General features: G+C 44.5%; 1 protein-coding gene across 4 annotated transcripts in view; it reads left to right on the top strand.

The window, feature by feature from the left end:
- Positions 1 to 20,417, top strand: part of Gfra1 (GDNF family receptor alpha 1) — a 211,735-nt gene that overhangs the window by 6,297 nt on the left and 185,021 nt on the right. For all 4 annotated transcript variants that reach the window (XM_005387843.2, XM_005387845.2, XM_005387842.2 and 1 more), the window contains exons 3-4: positions 351 to 644; positions 1,850 to 1,933. In XM_005387843.2, the coding sequence (XP_005387900.1) occupies positions 351 to 644; positions 1,850 to 1,933 (378 nt within the window). The remainder of the gene's footprint in view (positions 1 to 350; positions 645 to 1,849; positions 1,934 to 20,417) is intronic.

Below are 20,417 nucleotides of genomic sequence, written 5' to 3'. Positions count from 1 at the left end.
GGCGGCCGCAGCCCTGGGTGCGGGGGAGGCGGGGCAGCCGCTGGGCCCGAGCCGCCCTCGGGCGGTAGGCGGTGGGCGCGGTAGGCGCCGGAGGCTGTCGGGCAAACCGCTAAGCCCGCGGCTGAGTCTGCCGAGCCTGGTCCCATCCCGGCCCGGGGAGGAAGGGACGGCAGCAGTAGTTCCGTGGGCGGGAAAACGAACTCGTGGAGCAGGGAGTCGACCCGCTCCCTTCCCAGAGCGCCCAGAACGCTGGGCGAGCTTAGTCGTCCGGGTTGCGCGCCCTGCCCCGGGGTCGGGGCGTTGGGGTCCCAGTCAGGCCTCACTCAGGCTTCCTCCCCTCGGCCCCGCAGACTTGCTCCTGTCCGCTGAGGTGAGCGGCGGGGACCGCCTGGACTGTGTGAAAGCCAGCGATCAGTGCCTGAAGGAGCAGAGCTGCAGCACCAAATACCGCACGCTGAGGCAGTGCGTGGCGGGCAAGGAGACCAACTTCAGCCTGGCATCGGGCCTCGAGGCCAAGGACGAGTGCCGCAGCGCCATGGAAGCCTTGAAGCAGAAGTCGCTCTACAACTGCCGCTGCAAGCGGGGCATGAAAAAGGAGAAGAACTGCCTGCGCATCTACTGGAGCATGTACCAGAGCCTGCAGGGTACGCGCCCACCGCCTGCCACCCACTGCCCATCCCTCTGGAAGCCGGGGACCCCTCGGTCCTGGGCTGGCTGAGCGCATCCTGCACTCAGTTCTCCCCAGCTGCGGAACGAGGGCCTTTCATTGGCCCCCAGAGACAGCAGCAGCTGGTGTTTGCTGAGGCTGAACAGCATTGTTGCCATGGTTGTTGGAAAACCCGAGAGGAAGTGGGGGGCAGTCCTGGGACCCTGCCGGCCTTTTCGAAATCTGGTCAGAACATCCCAGTAGGGACCCATTAAAAGCCACCGGAGCAACTCGCAGCTTCTCTCCTAGGAGAGCCAACCTGAGGCTCTAGCAGGCTTCACAGACCAGTGATACAATGGCTTCCCCTGCATTTTTGCCAGTTTTCCCGTTTCTTCTCTTCCACCTATTCTCTGACAGGGGAAAAGGAACTCTGAAAGGTTCAGTGGAATCCATTCTATCTTTACCCCTCTCAAACCTGATCAAACCCATTTGTCATTTTAGATTAGCTGAGCTTTGAAGCAGCTGCTGTGGTTCAACTTTGGTTAACACACAAGTAGCTCAGGGAGAAAAAGATCACTTGCTACAGCCGTCCATTCCAGTGAGAAATTTTGGGTAGGCGTGTGCCATAGGTGGCTTGCCTTTGCAAACCTGGTGCAAAATCTTGTGTATTAAAAATTCACTGAGGCTCATCCTGAAAAATTGTAATACACCGATTTGATCTTCCGGTTACAACTTCCTCCAGAATGTGTATTCATGAAAACCTGTCTCAGAGATGAACTCAGTTAATAGCCAGGATACCTGTTTTCTGGCTGTATGCCATGTTTGGGGAGCGTAAAAAAATGAGGGCTTCTGGGTCACCTTTCTTCCATTGGCTCCTGGAGGCAAATAAGGCTTGAAGTGTCATTGGCACTTTTCTGTCTGATTTCAGTTCTTTGCAATGTGGGAGAGTTTTCTGGCAAGAAACAGCCTAGGTTTTTCTCCAGTGTTTTCAAGGCACTCTGGGGAGAACAAACACAACAGAGGTAGAGGAATGAAAAAATAAATAACCACAAACAAATACATGTATTTGAAGTCTTTGAAAGTTTTAGTATCTTTTTTGTTGTACAATCATAACATAATTAGAATTCAGATTAAGCAACAACACATCTCCATCTCACGAAATGCATCTATTTTTTAGATCTGAGCCTAATCTTTCTGTTATAGGAAATGATCTGCTGGAAGATTCCCCCTATGAACCAGTTAACAGCAGATTGTCAGATATATTCCGGGTGGTCCCGTTTATATCAGGTAAGCAGATTCGCATTTTTACTCTGATGCTTTTGCCTTTGCTAGCTTGAAATCCATGGGCTTGCTTTTCTTTGGTTTTCAAACAGTGCGTAAGTGGATAGTTGAATGGTATAGTGTTTCTGGGAAATTAGAGATAAGATGATGATAATGAAGAGGCTTAGTGCCTGACGCTGATTGTATGACTTAAAAGTAATTCCAAATGAAGTAATGGGTATAATGGTTAGGAAGAGGTTGGAGGGAGGTGACTTGGTTGAATTTCTTTTTCACGTTAAAATATGATTGGCCAACTCTTGGCAAAGGGAATGCTGTTTCTGTCTGTAGGTGGCATTCGTATTCTCCTGTTGTTGCATTCCTTACACAGTGCCTCTCTGGAATGAGATCTATTCTAAGGATGCCACTTTCCTCAGGGAATAGAAAGTAATCTTAGATTGTTGAAGAATTTTGGTTGGACTCGCTTGTCTGCCTTTGATTTAAAAGATTAAGCTCTACCATTTGTTAATTCTTCTCTTTCTAGTTTTTCCTGAGCAGGTGTGTACATTTCTGAGGGAATGTACTATCCAGAGGCTCTTTAAAATGTAGTCTTGCTTTCCGTGGTTTGTTTTGTCTCTCTCTGGAGTTTTCTGTTTGGTTTGGTAGTGAGTTTAGTTTTAGAATTAAGTTTTTCATAACATCTGCATTCAGGCAGCCCATAAATATGAGCAAGGCAATAATTTCTCTTAATGACATACAGATGCCAGACTGATATTGTCTTTATTTATTTATAGTTGAGATATTTTCTCAAGTGCATATAGCTACCACAAATTATATTTCTTGGTGGTTAAACATGGTGGTTAAAAATGGTGGTTAATATTGAATTTGATTCTGTTAGTTGGTGGTTTGCTACTGATGAGAGTTCTAGTGTTCTGAATGCTTTATATTTTTTGCAGAAAAGCCACAGAACCAAGAGAATGCAAAATACTGATATTATGTGTGAGTGTATTGTACATTTATTCACCAAACATTCACTGAGCACCTCCTGTGTTCAGGAGGTTTGTTGTGGTTTTGGCAGTGAGTCAGTTATTATCCCTGCCCTCGTGAATCTTAGATAGTCAGCAACTGACATTTATTAGGCCTTTGCTATATGCCATGTATTGTATTGAGCTTTGCATTATTAGCGTATGCTATCATCAGATGCTTCTTAGGTGTCATTATTTCCATTTTAGAGGTGAGGAGATTGAGGCATAGTGAAGTTAGAAAACCAGCCCGAGATCACAAAGGTCCTAAAAGATAAACTGGAATTTAAACCCAGATTTATTTGATTCCAGGCCTTATAAATATCTACCCTTTGCTGCTTGGAGTGTGGTCCTCAGATCAGTAACACTGACAAGTCCAGGGAGTTATTTAGAAGTGCACAATCTCAGGCTACTTTCCTGACCTATAGAAATCAAAATCTTCTTTGACAAGATCCTTGGCGGAGACCTTTATAGGTACATCAAACTTGAGAAACACTTATCTGCTTGATTTTGCCACTTAGTTTAAAGGAAATCTAAGAGTGTGTGTATGTGTGTGTGTTAATATAAGAAGATATAAGGGTACAGATAATTTAGCATCAAAGGCATTCATGTCCCCTGAATAACGCTGATAATTTTCACTGAAAGTCCCCATGAATGGTCCTAGGAGTCCAGTCCTGACAGTGGCTCAGACAGTAGAGGAGAGCTGTACAGGCAAGTTCATGTAAGCATCAGTAGTTTTGTCTGTAGGAATTAAGGTAGGATGTGGCCGGTTGGGCGCCAGAGGTGAGCCTGAAGCTTTTAAAGAGTGATGACTCCTGCCTGTTGCTTCCCTCCTGGCTGGAAGATGTGAACCTTCCCATGCATGGTGAGAGGTGAAGAAGCGGGAAGGGAAGAGGGACCATTTCAGAGTTGCTCTGATTAGGATCCTTTAAGACTCAGTTGCCCTGTCTAGGTTGTTCATTTCATTGGAGTAAATGACACTTCATGATTCTGAGGGAAGATTGAGGTCACCTCAGAATCCCTCCCCTGTGCTCCTGCATTGCTTTATTTCTGCATTCAAAGTGCTGTGGTCATTCCTAGTTACAATTGGCTTCTCTGAATTTCTTTTATTGGTGTTAGAAATGACTCATGACTCTTTGCACGGAGCAAATTTCACTCATTCATGTATTGGCCCCTTCTCTCAGCTAGGGCTCTTTTCACAGCAAAAATGATCATGGATTTGTGAGACCTGTCCTGCCAAGAACACAAGTCATAATGAATTAAGCAGAGTCAGGAAGCCCTTGTCTAGGGCTCCATTTTATACCTCAAGGGCATTGAATTTAGGTTCCAGCACTAACGAGCTTTGACCTCTTGACAGTGTCTGTGTTCCTTAAGTGGGTGTAGTACAGCCAAATGGAGCCTTGAGAGGTTTTAAGTCCTTGAATAATGCATATTATCCAGTTTGGCCTTTCTAGGATGGAGAAGGACAGAGAGGCAAAGATGATAAATGTTGCTTTTCATAGTATGAATCTGAGTTTCTAGAACATCTCTTCTGTCATGAAAATCTCTCTGAGAAAGCCAGAATAGCAGGGTCTTGCCTTTTACAGATGTGGTAGCAATCAGAGTTTCCATATTTGGATTTCTCTGCTCAGTGTGAAGAGTATGTTTATCCACGTACATTAAGTGTGAGCTGACTCTTCCCACTGACATGTTTGACATTATTATGTTTCCATTTTCTTTGGATTCCTCAAGCCCATGGCTGTCTTTGCCATTGTTAACTTATGAACCAGACAAAAGACCATGTTGAAGTATTATCTTAGGCCTGGTGGAAACAAGGAAGGGAACAAAAATAAGGTGGGATCTAAAAACTGACGTCTGTTCTGAAGCCTAAATCGCAGAAGGGAAGTTTGGAGCAGCCTCGTCAGGCTCCAAGTTCAGTGGGAGGTTAGGAGGCCTAGTCTTGTGGAAATTTGATAGCAGAAGCTTTTGGCCTGGAAGGTTTGCTAACGGGCTTGAGGGGATACATTTACCCCTGGTTGGTGCCAGTGTGGTCTTCTGGGGTCTGGAACATGAAATACACAAAGGCAAAGTAAACTGGTGCAAGAGGATGTTTGAATAGTGGGAGGAATGCAGAAAAGTCTCCTGGGAGCCAGAGGGTAGAGCTGTGTGGGAGCTTAGAAGCTCAGGCAGGAAGCCAGGATGTGGTACTTAACATCTGCCTCACCCACCACAGCTAGCTCTGCTCTTTAGCCCCTGATCTGTCTCTCTTTTCCTTCACAAAAGTTCAAGCAACAGCAAGAACTAAATAGTGACTTAAAAGGCTGATGAGCCTGTTGACTTTTTTTTTTTTTTTTTTTTTTTTGACTCTGCAGAAAGGGCAAATAAAGAAGTGAGAAAGTTTAAAACTATAGTGTGTTCCAAGAGAAGCCTGAGGGTGGAGAGAAGATCTGAACCCCTCTTGGCAACAAGAGATGAAGAGGGCTCCAGGGTTGCAGAGTATTGATTGCAAGATTAGATTTTGTAGAGAAGAGTCAAGAGATGCCAGGCCTTCAGTGCAGAGAATCCAAGGGGAAGCGGCCCCGTACGAGTCAGGTGGAAAGACTGTACCACAAGAGCAATATCACGGTTGGAATGTCCTCAGTCTGATTTAGTGAAAGACATCATCCCAAGATCCTGGCTCTGTCATCACTTCCCTACAAGTCCTAGGAGAGGTTTAGACCTTCCTGGAAGCCTTAGGATATTACCGCTAGGGGCCAAGTAATTAGAAACGGCTCCCTTCAGGAGAGATGTGCCTATGCTTTCAAGTCTGGCCCCCTTTTCTGCATAATGTTGTGAATTATTAGCCATGGTGGACATTTCTAGTTTAATGGACATCATATTTATGGTACTATGTAAAAAACTTCATTAAAAACTTTGCATCGTATGGTGACATCTTCTGCAGGATGAGAGAGAAAGGCTTGAACATACTACCTGTTAGGGGTGTGCTGATCTTTTTCTTTATACCCCGCTGTTGGAAGCAGCTCCTTGTGCTCCTACCTTTGAGACCCCATTAGGTTCCTTATTGACTCTGGGTGTGGCGCATTCCTTAGCAGGCCAAGGACACCCTGCTCAGCCTGGCCTTGCTGCCTCCCTTGTTACAGCCCCACACCCCCTCTCCACTCCTGCTTCATGGGGGAAACAACTCTCTGGCTAGTCCATGTACATGCACTTTCCTGTCCCTTTGCATACGGCCTTGCACTGGCTTGGGAAAATTCTCTTACTTCTCTAAGGTCATGATCAAATTTCATATCTGTGGGCCTTTTTGGAATTCACCCAGACAAGCACTTCCAGGCAGGACTTCCTCATGCTGCCTTGTGCTCTTGCTGTTTTGGTAGGTGTTAATCATAGCATCTCAAGAGGCCTTATTTATGTGTCTGTGTTCCCCATTGGGAAGGCAGGGACTGGCTTATCGTGCTGGTGTCTGCTCAGCACCAAGCATCTTTCTTGGTTCTGAAGTGACAATCCCATCACCTGTTAGTGGTTGGATGCCAGAGAAGTGTCCGTAGGGACCTGGTCCAACCTTCTGCTTTTACAGACGCTCAGCGCAGAGAGGGGAAGGCATTTGGCCAGCGTCACGTTGCTGAGGGTAGCCTTGGGAACCTTTGCCAGGACACTGCTTACAGGAGTGCTTGCAATTGGCTTCTTCCTGCTGCCTGCTCTCTGTCTGAACTTCATCCATTCCTGGGACCTCAGCTACCACTTTTACCAAGGACTCAGAGCCTTCCCTCCTACTCTAGCCTCACCTGAGCTCTAAGCTATTATTTCCAGCTGAGTTCTGGCTAACACCTGTATCTCATTTACCTCCAACTCAGCATATCCAAAATAGATTTCACTGTCTCCCGTTTTTCTCCTCGTACCCTCCCTGAGTTCTCCATCTTGTGTAATGGTACTGTCATTTGCCTGTTGATTTCTGTAATAAACTGGAGGGTCATCACTATCCCTTCTGCCAGTCTCACTCTTTCACAGTACTGTGATCAGGGCCCGCAGAAATTACCTGCTCTTCTGCGCTCAGTTCTGACTCCAAGACGGGGCCTCTTTTCAGCAGACCGTATTTCCTGATGGTGGAATACCAATTCTATGTCTTGAAGTGGGTAGCCATCTGAGCCTTTGGGAAGGCTGCTCATAAACAACCTTGAACAAGAAATGAAAAATCTGCCCTCTGTCCATAAGACCCCTGAGGAAAGTCCTGCCTCCTAATCACACAGCTAGAGGTTTAACTGCTCTCTGGGGAAGGGTTTCCTTGTTCCCTCTCTGAATTTCTCCTGCTCCTTCAGGCCCTTGTCCTTTGGCTCTTTGGTTGGAGGTGAGTTTGTTGCAGCAGTGCACACCCAGGCCGGAGCTCTTACTGTGCTTAAGGATTCTTGTGATCAGCCTTCCCTTCTCAGCTTCACTGATTCCCATTCCTCCAGCCTCACCCCATAAATCTTTTTCCCGGCACCCCTCATGGCAGAAGAATTACTGCTCCCTGAGAAGGGCAAACCTTAAACCTGGGAGCGGCTTCCGTCTCCGAAGGCTCTGCTAAGTACACTTACATTTCACTTTCACAGACCACTACTTTTGGTTTTTATTTTCTTCCTCTCCTGTCCCTCAGCATTCCATTTTTATTGTACAACAGTATGAAATTACGCAGAGGATAACAAAGAAAAGATAACCACTGTAAGTTAACATGTGACATGAGTCTTTTCAATTTTTTGTTTAGATATGAAGATGTATATATGTGTCTACACACACACACACACTTTTTGGTCCCCTTACAAAAATTGGCTCCCGGTGTGCCTGTACTCTATCACCTGCCTGATGACCGGAAGACCCTCTGTCTTTTGTGTTTCACTGATCACTTCCTGAAGACAACATTTTCTTACTAATGTCAATGCACGAAGTTTCACGAAAAAAGCAGTGGGCCATTCTAGTAGCTAACTACTAATGGCAGAGGCCTAAATGTTCCAGTGAAGATTGTGAAGGTGGAGAACATCACATATTTTGCGTAGTAACTGGAGGTCCTATTACCAGAGAAAGGGAGACAAAACATTAGTGAGTGACAGGTAATTGAGTGAACTGAAGATTGTTACAGGTACAAAATTATTCATAGCCAATATGTCTGTCCTCATTCCTTCTCCTTAGTCCTCTGAAGTATTTCTTTCTGCCATCTCTTCATTTTTCTGCTGTGGAAGCTTGTTTGTTACAAAGGATATCCTTTTTCTGTTGTTCTCTGGGGCACAGTATCAAATTCTTAAGGGAAGATACCAAGTTGGGCTTGTTTGGTCCAGAGCATACTGGTTCAGGAGTTAGGAGCTCTGTGTTTTCCCTTTGGTGTGACCCCTAACTAGCTAGGTGACCTTGAGCTGGTATTTGCCTAACCTGAGAGTCACCTGCTCCTTTTACAATGTGAGGGCCATGCACCAAGATATTTAACAGATTTTCTCTCTCTTTAAAGGTTGTATATATTGAGTCTTGTATTATTCTAGAACTTACTATTTTTCTTGCTAGCATTTTCCTCATGCCAAGGAAATTTGTTATCCTGGCGTATATAACTTTCATATTAATAACATTTATAAAGGATGATTTATTCAATGTATACCTTACTTTGAACTTGAATGTATTTAAGGCGCCTTATTTGAATACATGGGAGAAGACAGAGTAAAACACAGGAAGGGGAGAAAATAGGGAAAAGGAGAAAATGAGAATAGGAAAGGGAAAATGAAGCCAGGAGTGAATTCACTAGACGAAATGCGTGCCATAAGATTATATTTAAATAAATTAAATTATCAGAAGTGCCTTGGGTGTACGAGGATAAGTAAACATCACTGGATGGTGGATATAGTAGGACTTCTGGAGGTCATTTTAGTCTAGTCTCCTTATTTTACTGATACGAAAAGTGAGAGTTCTATAAATTTATAGGACAGTGAATCATAAATTGTCTAAGACAGTGATGACAAGTAAAATTAGGTGTGAGTTTGTTTTTAAATTGCTGTTTGAAACTCCTCACGTCTTGGCGTTTCCCCACCTCCCTTCAGCTGCCCTTCACCTGGTCAGATCTGCGCCTCTTTGGGGGACATCTCTTTCCTCTCTTGGTGACACAGTGACACGAGCACCACAGCTGTGGGCTCACTTGAGGGTTGTGGTCCATTGTTTCGGAACAGGTTTAATTAATAGATTTCTAGCAGCAAGAACCAATGGATGGAACATTAATTTTCATATTTTTTGTCTTTTTCTGAGTTGTCAGCGAGGAAAACCATGAGAAATTATTTGTTGCTTTCAGCTCTCCCAGCCCCCAGATTTAAAAAAATTAATCTTACAACTGGAATTTTTTTTTGTTAAAGAAACTAACCACTTCCCGTAATTTAGAGACTCCACTAGCTGGGTCAGTGATGAAAACGAATGGATAATTTGCATAAGGGGCTAATTTATTATGTCCCGTGGGCATTTCTTTCATCTCTCTTTCCATTCTAATTAATGTTCTAAGAGGGTCTATCGCCATATCAGAAATTAGGGGTGAAAGCAGCCATTGTTAACCTTTATTATTATGATTTTTTAAATCTTCAGTGATCTTTTACCCATTTTTTCCCCTCATATCCAGGATTTACACAGGTAGGACTGCCTAGTGTTTGAAGAGAGGATTTCAAGGGTGGGATCTTTCATGATCTTTCTTCAAATACTAGGCTGTTGAAGAAATCAAAGTGATTCAGGTTAGCTTTCCAATGCAGAGGGATTTGCAAAACATACAGAAAGATGTGGCGCTGGTTGTAGAATTGTTTCTAAATGCAAGCCCTCTAAAACAGCCATATAAATGTGTGTGTACACACACCAGTTTGGATATATCTGTTTATCAGCCTGCACATGAGGGTGTGTATTTATAGTGTACTTAAATAGTGCAGATGTCTATATTTCAAACATTTTGCCTCAAAAAGATCTTCCTTGACATGTGTTTCAGTTGTCCCTGGCTGTGACAAAGGCAGCTGTGTGTGAGAGAGGGTGACACAGCTGAGGAAGGGGAAAAACAAGCAATTTCTTTGAGAATCAATTGCAATTTACTCCTACTAAATCGGCCCAGGGTCCGCCCTGTTCACACATTAGCATATGACAGACTTTTAATCATTTGGTCAAATGGCCTATTTTTGGGTTCCCTCTGGGACTCTGGCCATCCCGGAGCTGTGCATTCTTCCAACCTACATTGTTTTTAAGGGGAGGCCAGTGAGGAGGAGTCCTTCTGGGGAGCTCCTGCTCTTTGGACTGCACTGAGGTGCACATTCATAAGCATGGCTTCCTTTTGGTCCCCGCTGGGCTAAAGGATCGGTACTGTCTTGGTTTTTGAGAAGTGAACCCGAGCTCAGAGAGATTGAGCAACTATCTTAGGGCTAAACAGCCAATATGTGTAAAAGCTTAGACTCACTTCTTATTTTCCTGACTCCACATACAGTGCTCTTTCTGCTCTTACATGATGGTGTTTTAAGCTCGGAGCTAGGTCCTTTATTCAGAAAGAAATATTTAGTCCCTTCTCTTCCTCTTTAATTCCACTTTCTCTTTCTTGAGCTTGACCCTTAAAACACTGTTTGACAGAGGGCCTTTCAAGTTGAAATATAAGCCACTACTTATTGTTTTAATGTTCAGACCTGCATTCTGATGGATTCTTAATTGACAACCAAAATACAGAATGTGAACGCTATTAAAACCATTCCTGTGGAACTGCAGAAGTATTAACCAAAGAAGTAATTTCTGGATTCTGTCTTTTTCATTTCGTTGTGGGATGGAAGACTTCTAAAGTAGAGCAGGATGCCTAGGGCCATTTTTTGTCATGTTGTCATATAAATAGCATTACACAGTGGTAAAGAAAGGAATACGTAGTTGCGCCCCACTTTAAGGTGACCTGATACACTATTCATTTGTCTTCCATCACGCTGGTACTACCTTCCTTTACATTGCTGCGAATTGCCTAAGAAGCACCACATCAACTGTTATTCCTGATGCCCTTTGCACATTATCATTTTGTGTACACTTAATAATGTATGAAAATAAGCATCGATTGCATTCTTTGTAGGAACAGGCCAGCAGGTTTCTTAAAGCTATGTTTATGAAATGTTTCATTGATCCTTATTCCTATGAGTTTCAAATAAACTCTGATGAAGCAGATACCAGATCACTAAATTCTGGAGAGTCTTCAAAAGAACTGCTGTTTTTTCCTGAGTTTAGGAATAGAAAGTAGCATTTAGATGGGAAAGGCAATGACCAAGTTGAAACTCTGCATGAACTCCCAACTGGAAATGACTGCCCTCCTCATGATAATTCAGAAGAAATAAAAACAACAATTATGACAGCTGTAGGACACAAGGTGCTTGGTGTTTGCCTCAAACCAAGGTGTTTTCTCATTACTGAGACAGATACCCAACACTCAAAGTTAAAGGAAAAAAAGTTTACTTAGTTCATAGCTTGTACAGGTTTCAGTTCACAGTTGGCTGGCTCCAAGGCAGGTGGCATGGCAGAGGGCATCACAGAGGAGAAACAGTTTATGGCAGGCAGAAGACAGGAAAACAAAGCAAGCAAGCAACAAACTGTAAGTAATTAGTAGCAAGCCTCTTTGTGTCCCTAATATTGTATCCAGATATCCACTCTTAGGGCAGGTAGCACTCATACCCTTAATCCTAGCACCCTTAATCCTAGCATTGCACCATGAATCAGTCACACACTCTGGATCCAGCTACCTCTGTGAAAGCCCCACCTATGACCACATGGGGCTTTGGGGGGGATTTTTAAACACAAGCTGTAACAGTGTTTTACATGCAATAACTTGTTTCGATCTTGGTTGATAATTGTAGCTCCATTTCCAGGATGATGACATTAAGGCCCAGTGAGAAACTGAGTACATATGACTAAGGAGTAGTAGAGCCAGCATTCTCCAGGAAAGGCAGGTGAAATGTCCCGGGGAAGCTAAGTACAAACATTACATACAAGATTAATGGATACTTTTTATTAAGTGATATGCACATACATTTACATATGTTTATGTGATACGTATTATATAATGCATACATAAATATATATACATATATGAGATAATATGACAGTATTGTATGTTACATTACACAGACATTACATATGGTATATGATATATAATATTATATATGTGTATTGTAGGAAGGGCTGTTATTTCTGATTTTGAGTTATGGGCAGAGTTTCTTCCTATTTATCCCTTTTCCCATCTAAATGCCACTTGCTATTCCTAAGTTTGAGAGAGAAAAAGTAGTGGTCTATCGAGGGCTCTCCAGAATAGTGAGCTCCTGGTATCTGCTTCATCAGGAGTTCTTCTGGAGTTTTCAGGAACAAGATTAATGAGACGTTTCATAAACATGGGCTTTAAAAAACCTGCTGGCCTATTTCTACAAAGAATGCAATTGGTGCTTCTTTTCATATATTGTTAAGTGTCCACAAAATGATATGTGCACTTAGTATTATATAAAACTGTTACATATATAACACATATATGATATTCTCATGTTACATAATGTTACATATGTACATACACATGTAAGTCTCATGTATTACACATAATGCACATATACACATATGCGTGTAACATACTCATTATATATTATGTTACATATGTAAGCTATGTAGTTATGTAATTTAGAATGAAGAGGGCTGGGGATTTAGCTCAGCGGCAAAAGCGCCTGCCTGGCAAGTGCAAGGTCGTGAGTTCGGTTCCCGGTACCGGAGAAAAACCAAAAAAAAAAAAAAAAAAAAGCAAAATAGAATGAAGAGAATTGGTCAGTTTCAGTTTTTCAGTGGGATAGAATTTCACTCCTGCCAGATGCATTACTGCCCTCATAGTGGGAGGTCCAGTGACTCACGGGGGGATAGGATCTCTTCATGGCCTCCTAAGAATTCTCTTTTAAATTTTTGTGATAGGCATAAACTAAGTAAGTTCTGATCAGTGAGTAAAACTGTGTACCTAACTCAAATGTAGCCCTAAGGAGGGAATAACTGACTAGAAGGGGTTGTGGGTCAGAGAAGGCTCACTACAGGGGATTTTTGAGCTGGCTTTGTGGAATGGAGAGGAATTGGTTCCCAGAGAGGTCATTTCAGGCAGAAACAACAGAATGGGCAAAGATAGAGTGTCTAGGTTGGTAACCCTGGGCCGTTTGCTGTGGTGGGAGCACCAGGACTGAGGAGCAATGGGAGAAGAGCTGGGAGAGAGGTAGTTTTTCCGGGCTCAGGGCCTTGGTCAGGGCTTTGGTAAAGCCAAGGAAGGGTGATAGTAACTCACCTCAGCATTGCTGGGGTTTTTAGATTCAGTCATATGAAATTGCCATTTGTATAAGTCAACATGGTAGAATAGCAGAAATTCCAGAGGGTTCAACTTAACATAGTTTCATGCCATAAAAGTGCAAATAGCTGCTGCAGGTGCTTCTAGACTAGAGAAGGATGTAAGTCCTCCTGTGGGTGACTCAAGCGTCATCATAGAGGACCTTCTGGGGAGGTAAACAATGAAGGCAGGAGCACATTGCTGTCAGCCTCTGTTCTAGCTGGAGATTCAGCAAGTGTGGGTCAAATTCAAGCTCCTCCCTCCCAGACCTCTTTTCCTGGAGTGGAAAGATGCACAAGGCTCCCCCTGAAAGCAGAGCTGGGGGTTCACTTGCCTGCCCGGAACCACCAGGTGAGGCCCTGGCAGCTCCACTGGATCTGCTCCTTTCTGTCCTGAAAGGTGGGCTGTGTGCACTCGGCTTTAAGGAGGCAGCGGAGCAGTCAGTGGTGGCTCCCTGGGCTTGGCTGGGTGGTCCTGGGAGGGCAGGTGGGGGGTGCCTGTGGGGTGGCGCAGCAGGCAGACTGGAGTCACCAGGAATGAGTGTAGGGTGTTGTGAAGCAGGCTGGGGCCAGGCCGTGACAGTGCCTTGAATGCCAGGAGGTGTTTTGGTTGGGCAGAGAAAGGGGACCTCTGACAGTTGTTCACTGGGGAGTCAGATGGCTGAAGAGGGGCTTCCCCTGGTGGGCCCAGCCATGGACAGTTGGACCTGTCTTTCCGTGGTCCCCCAACACCAGCCTCAGCAGTGCGCTCTGTCTGAGCTCAGCAGTCCTTCTATTTTCTCATATGGGGACAATGGCTCATGCATAGGCTTTGGTTGTCCGGGCCAGGACTGTCCCCCTGTGAGGACGGATGGTATTTTCCAGCTTCCCTGTGGACCTTTGGCTCCCTGACAGGTGGTGTCTATTTGGAGAACTTCACATAGGGCTTGTTTTTTCATTTATCTTCTATTTACTATTTCTTCTTTTGGCTCCTAAGTCCTCTGTCTTAGTTGGCTATTTTCTATGCCAAATTCTCAACTTGATTCGGAACATTTCGCAAGAGTGTCTGAATAAAAACTCTGAGGTTCTCAGTGTAGGGAGTTGTCTTAATTGAAAGCATTGCCCACAAACCTCAGGCACCGCTGGGAGGGCAGCAAGGAGGGTGGGCTTTGGGGACTGTAGCCAGCAGTTACCACAGTGCAGCTCCAGAAGCCGCTCTGCTTCCTTCCTTATTTAGGACATTGCTTTAATAACCTCCTGGCGTAGGGGGAGGCAGGTGCTGCTGTCCTTTCCGCTGCTGGTGCTTCCTGGCAGCCATTCTCCCTCCCGGGGAAGACCTACCAGGCAGACGGTCTGCAGTCATTCTAAAGTCTGGGGTGGGCACAGGGAGGGGCAGGGGGCGAGGTCCTGATGTTCCTAGGAGGTTATGCACAGTGGCACCCTGGAACAAGTCTTGCCACCACTTATACCCCGGTTTGAATTCCACATTCAAGCACTTACTAGAGCTGGTGGGAACATAGGTGACAGCCTTCTTGGTCTTCGGTCTGTAAATGGTGTAATAACAGTATCCAGTTCATAGGGTTGTTGGAGGTAACACTTAGAGAGTATTTAGTGTGCTTTGGCACTTAGGAACCGCTCAGGAAATGGGAGCTGATTGCCAGTGTGTTTCTTTTACATGCATTCTAACTCCCTTCTTCCTCCCTCAGTTTATTAGCATAAAGCAGTCATAGTAGGTCATTTCAGTGGATTTAAATCTCTCCTACTCTGAAAAAAAAAAAAAAGAAAAGAAACATCAGTGATTACACCTGAAATAATAATCACCAGTTCAATTCACTCGTGAACATTGGTTATCTGCTCTCAAAGTACCTGTAGCTCACGTTGTTCCAGAGCTTACTGTGTGCCAGGCACCATGCTAATTGTTAGGGAGATAACCTCGAGCCAGAAAGAAATGCAGAGCCCAGGAAAGTGCCTTGGGAGTGAAGGAAGAGAAGAGGAAGAGAGCTAGATGCAGGAAAGAAATTCTACAAAGAGGTCCTGAGATGCTGGGAGTGGATTTTAGGTGAGCCAGGGAACATCAGTGACAGAGGGGTGGATGTTCACCCAGCACAGAAAACTAATACTGGATATGCAAGCCCTGTGTTTGAGCAGATGTGTGCATGGTGAAACCTAGTGTTTTCTTCCCCCTGATTATTCTCAAGAATGTTTAAAAAATGTAATGTTTGCAAACAAAGTAGAAACAGTTGAAGCATTGTTTTCTATTAGCAGTATAAGGTTCACTGGCTCTGGGTATTTTTTCATTCTTGTCTTCCAAATTGTAATTTTAAAAGATGAGGCATTTCATATTCAAGAGTTTCCTTTGTCTGAAATAAATTATTCATTTCTACCCAGTTTCAGAAACAATGAACGTAATACTTAATGCATCACAATTAAGCGGGCGTAGCTTCATGTGAAATTATGTTCCGTGCATTTTAGTGGCAAACAGAGCAGTGTATCCTATATCTTGTTGACAGTTGTTCCTCAGAAGCAAAGCATAAAGAGGCAGAGACCCAGAAATGTGTTTTCTTTCTCTCATGTTGGATGAGGGGTAACTTTAGACCCCAGAAGTCTTATTTTTGATGTTCCACAGCTGTTGATGGCTGTGTCACTCTGCAGAAAAAGTAAAGTTACTGGGGCTATGAGTGCGTTGGGTCAGATAAAGTTCACAGTTCTTGAATACTGGGCATTTATCTCAGTTCATTGGTCTGGATTTGAGATCTTGCCAGAATCCTCTCTTAGAAGGGCCTTACCTGGATGTGACTTCCTTTTGGATTTAGTAGCAGGCACTCCTTGAATGCCAGCTGTGGGTCATTTTCTAAGAAATTGTCTCTGGAATACTCCCTGGTTAGAAGGGTCCACCTTAAGAAAGTAAGGATAGCTATCAAGAATATAGATTTCCATGGAGAACTTCCCAGGCTTGAAGTTTGGCTGTGGTGTCTCTCAAGAAACATTTTGGGATGCCTCTCACTCAAATTCCAGGCCTGGGTCAGAGTCAAAGCTGACTCTGGTTTCCAAAGAGTGCCCACAAAGAAGATTTAATTGTGAAAGTCTGTTGGGTGCCCATGAACAGGATAGGAAATCCTTTCATAGGCTGCTTCATTGAATCCTTGCAAAAGCCCTGAGTCATGGTCTGGAGAGGGACTGGGGGCACCAGTCACACTTTGCGTAAGAAGAAACCCAAACTCAGAGAAATCAAATGACTTTCTTACAGCCATATAGTTAGTTAGTGGCAGATCCTGACTTCCAGCCATTTGTCTAGCTTGAAAGGGTTTACCTATTGCCTGCAGTCCTGCTGGCTGCCTTTTAGACTGTTCGGTTAAGAGCAAAAGCAAAATAGATGCTCTGCTTGCTGTGTCTAAACACCATTTTGTATCTGAGTAGGAAATAATAATCTGTTACTTTAGAAAGGATTAGGAAGAAGACCCTAAATATGGCCAGAAGCTGTCCTGGGTGCTTCCCTATTCTTGACCTTGGTTCTGTGGCTGGTATCTGCTGTGGGTGTCCGCATCGACTGTAGGGGCCTCCAGGAATGTCAGAGCTCTTGAGGGCTTTGCTTCCTCCTTGGTGCCAATGACGTGCGCTTCCAGTTTTGGTAAAGGCTCTTGCTTTGACTAGAGTTTCCTATGTGGGGTATAGAATCAAAGCTGTATTCCTGGGAGCCTCTGAGCTCTCACCTTGAAGAGCCCTCCTATGCAATGTGACCATCCAGCTGCCTGCCAGGTAGTTCTACCAAGATATACTGACCATAACTCAGACATGTTCCAGAGTGAACTGGCCTCTTCTGCGAAACCTGGGGCATGAGGAAGAACCATATTGGAATCTTAGTGGGATGTTTTTATATATTATAGTAGTGCTATAGTAGAAATAATATGGATTTGGATCCTGACTTCATTGTTTCATAACAGAAGCTAGTTGTTTAACTGCTGTCTCAGTCTCATGATTTGTAAAATGTGAATAATATTTTCTGTGCAGAGTCCTTGTGAGGTCTGGGTCCGTGCTGTGAGATCAGGCGTTGAAGTGTATCACACCAAGTGGAGGGACTTCACAGTGGTAGAAGTTTTTACTAAAATACAGGATCGTGTTCGTCAGCCTCAGCTGATTTCTGCACCCGCAGAAAGCTGATGGTCTGTGTGCTCATCCTTGCAGCTTCCCAGAGGAGGGTGTTTCCCTGACCTCTTGGCTGTTGTCCTGAAGCCTCTCTGCATTTGTTCTTTACGTTCTGAAACGCATGACAACTGATTGCCTGGTTTGCCTGTAAAACAAAGTGGCCCCACTGTGCAGCAGGCACCAGCTGCGGCCCTCAACTGTTGAGGTCTGCAGCCCTGCTTTATGGTTACTACTTTCTTCCAACTTTCCAACATTGATGTGGTCACACCCTGAGCACTGACCTGCCCAACACACCCTCACCTTTCATTAAGAGAAATTTGATGCAAATAGAAATAACCTTTCAGAAATGCCTCTTAATGCAGATCTGGCCTGGGCTCAAACTGTGGGTAAGCCTTAGCGAATGAGAGAAGGCGAGTGTTTGTGGGTTCCCAGGAGAATGAGTAGCTTGAGTTGAGTGTAGAATTTTCTTACGAAGAACAGACCAAAGAGCTTTTTAGATAAGCATTCTGATGGGGCCCTTACATGCCCAGCAAATATTTACCCTTGGTATAAAACATTCCCAAAGTTTAGAAAATCCTCAAATGGAAAATTTATACTAGGGTTTCATATTTCAAAATTACAAAACAAAACAAAATCCTCTTGTGGTTGTTCACATCCTCTAAGGAGTCTTACAAATGGCAGTGGCAACAAACTGCTGTCCATTCCTGTACCTTTCCCACTAGCCTCATTTCTTCATCCCTGTAGCCTTCCCAGACTTGTGCCCGCCTCCCTGCCATCCAAGTGACTTTGGCATTTGTGTTGTGTGAGCCCTGACTGTGTGCCGGGTACAACGCCACCTGTGGTCCTCAGGAGTCCCCATGAGCCGAGAGGGGCTGCTGGGCTCCCTAGCTGCTGCCAAGACTAAAGAAATTCTATTTAAACTTCTGAAGTATTGGGGTTGGTCCTGAGAAACTCTGTGTGTGTGTGTGTGTGTGTGTGTGTGTGTGTGTGTGTGTGTGTGTGTCTTCTGAGTTAAGGTCTCTGAAGGTCCCATTAAACAATGTACTTTCTTTTGCTAAATGCTCTGTTCGTCTCTGGCACAGCAGAGGATTTGGTTCTTTTCAGTGGTTCTGACGCAGCAATATCAGGTCCTCTCCAGCCAGTTTCCCATGGGAGGGGCAGTGCAATATTCTGATGTCCTCCACCTCCAGCTCCATTGTCTCTACCATATGCTGTCTTGGCTGAAAATTATTCTGCTAGAGCTACATGATTTCCCTGGAAGTTCCTGATTCTGACCTACCATGTGCTCTTTGGTGTGTTGTGAAGGACCTTTGGGTGACTTCTTCCTTTGGTTCATGAAAAGGTATTTGCCAAGCCCACTTTCTGTGACCTAGACATTGTGCTAGGTCCTAGTGATGTTGGCAGAGACAAGACAGATGAGGCCCCTGAACTTACGGTAGCACAGACATAACAAAGCAAGTGGAGCTTGCTTTGGATGGCAGCTAGTACTCTGAAGAAGCAGAAAGGTGTGATAGTGGATCTTCTTTACTACGCAGAGAAGTCATAAAGATCCCTGCTCAGAGGTGATTTTCAATTGAGACCTAAATGACAAGACCTGGCCTTTCTGAATACTAGCCAAAGAGCATTGTTGGCAGAACTCAAAGTCTCACAAGGTGAAGTAGGGGCCAATGTAATTGATGTGTGCCAGTGATGATCTCCATCTGCCACCCTGGGCTGAGGGCCAATGATGGGGACAGGGTACCTTCAGGACTCAGGAGCGTGCTATGGCTGAGGGTTGCTGAGGAACCGGAAGGTTTTAGGCCCTCACCTGGTTTTGGGTATCGAAGGAGGCCTCACCTTACCTAAGCAAGCATCCATGGTTATATTTTATTATTGTATGGACCAGAGATATAGCTCAGGGGCAAAAACGCCTGCCTGACAAGCACAAGGTCCTGAGTTCGATTCCTGGTACCAAAAAAAAAGAGAATATTTTATTATTATACAATTTTTTTTGTACTCTACAATTCTAATGGGAGCAAAACAGCTCTCTGAATTGGAGACTGTGTTTGAGTGTGATTCAGCGTAAACTATTTTTGTCTTGCTCCACTCTAGGTATGTGCTTGAAAATGTAGTCCTTAAGTGATCATAGTCTTCTAGTGCTGGGCTATGTTTTCTATTGGTTTGTCTCATTTATTAAGAAAGATAATTCAAAGGAAGGTAATGATAGAGTGTAGGTGTTGAGAGTCATGTGTGATTACCACATTCAGGTCCTGAGTTGGTAGATGCAACACGACTTCAAAGGCTGGAATGATCAGGGCACTTGTAGGGAGACAAACTTGTTCCAGAGCTGGGTCCCAGCACATTTTCCTCTCTCCTCCGGTGATGTAGGTAGGATGGTAGCGCTCAGGAGGTGAGGATTCTGTCCCTGTAAGGCATCTGTATTCTCAGGGGAATTCTTACGTTCTGCCCACTTCTCTTGCCTCATCTTGTCCTCTTCTCCTCCTGCTTTTTTCCGCCGCCTCTAAAATACATCAAGCTCGTTGTGTCTTGGAGCCCTTTGTCTCGCCTTCCCCACTTATCTGGAGTATTCTGCTCCATGATCTTCACTTGGTTGACCTCTCCTTGTCATGTTAAACTCACGGCTGTTCCATAACCACTTAGCAGATCTTCTCCCCATGGGCAGATCTTCTCCCCATTCCATGACCCCCATAGAACCAACCCACGTCAAAGTTACTTTGTTGATCTGTTTCTTTCATTAGGATGTTAAGTTGCATCAAGGCGAGGACCTGTCTTGCTTGCTCGTTTTTCTGTCCCTCGCGCAGTAATGCCGCATGACATTCCGTAGATATCTGGTGAGTGAAGGTGCGGTGAGTGGGAGCCAGGCAGGCACAAATTGGTGACTCTTTACTTGGTGCCTAGCACTTAGGTGAAGTAAAAGATACATACACCATTCATGCTGTTAGAGAGACATGTTGCTAGAGAGGAGTGTATTCAGAATTTTTATTTTTTTGAGATGGGGTCTTGCTTTATTGTGCAGCCCGGCCTTAAGAAACATCCCTATCTCCGTCCTCCTGAGC

This window comes from Chinchilla lanigera, unplaced genomic scaffold (genome assembly GCF_000276665.1).
Source record: "Chinchilla lanigera isolate Chin_1 unplaced genomic scaffold, ChiLan1.0 scaffold00030, whole genome shotgun sequence".
Lineage (NCBI taxonomy): Eukaryota > Metazoa > Chordata > Mammalia > Rodentia > Chinchillidae > Chinchilla > Chinchilla lanigera.
The sequence above is the reverse complement of the archived record's forward strand: the minus strand, read 5'-3'. Positions and strand labels throughout refer to the sequence as shown.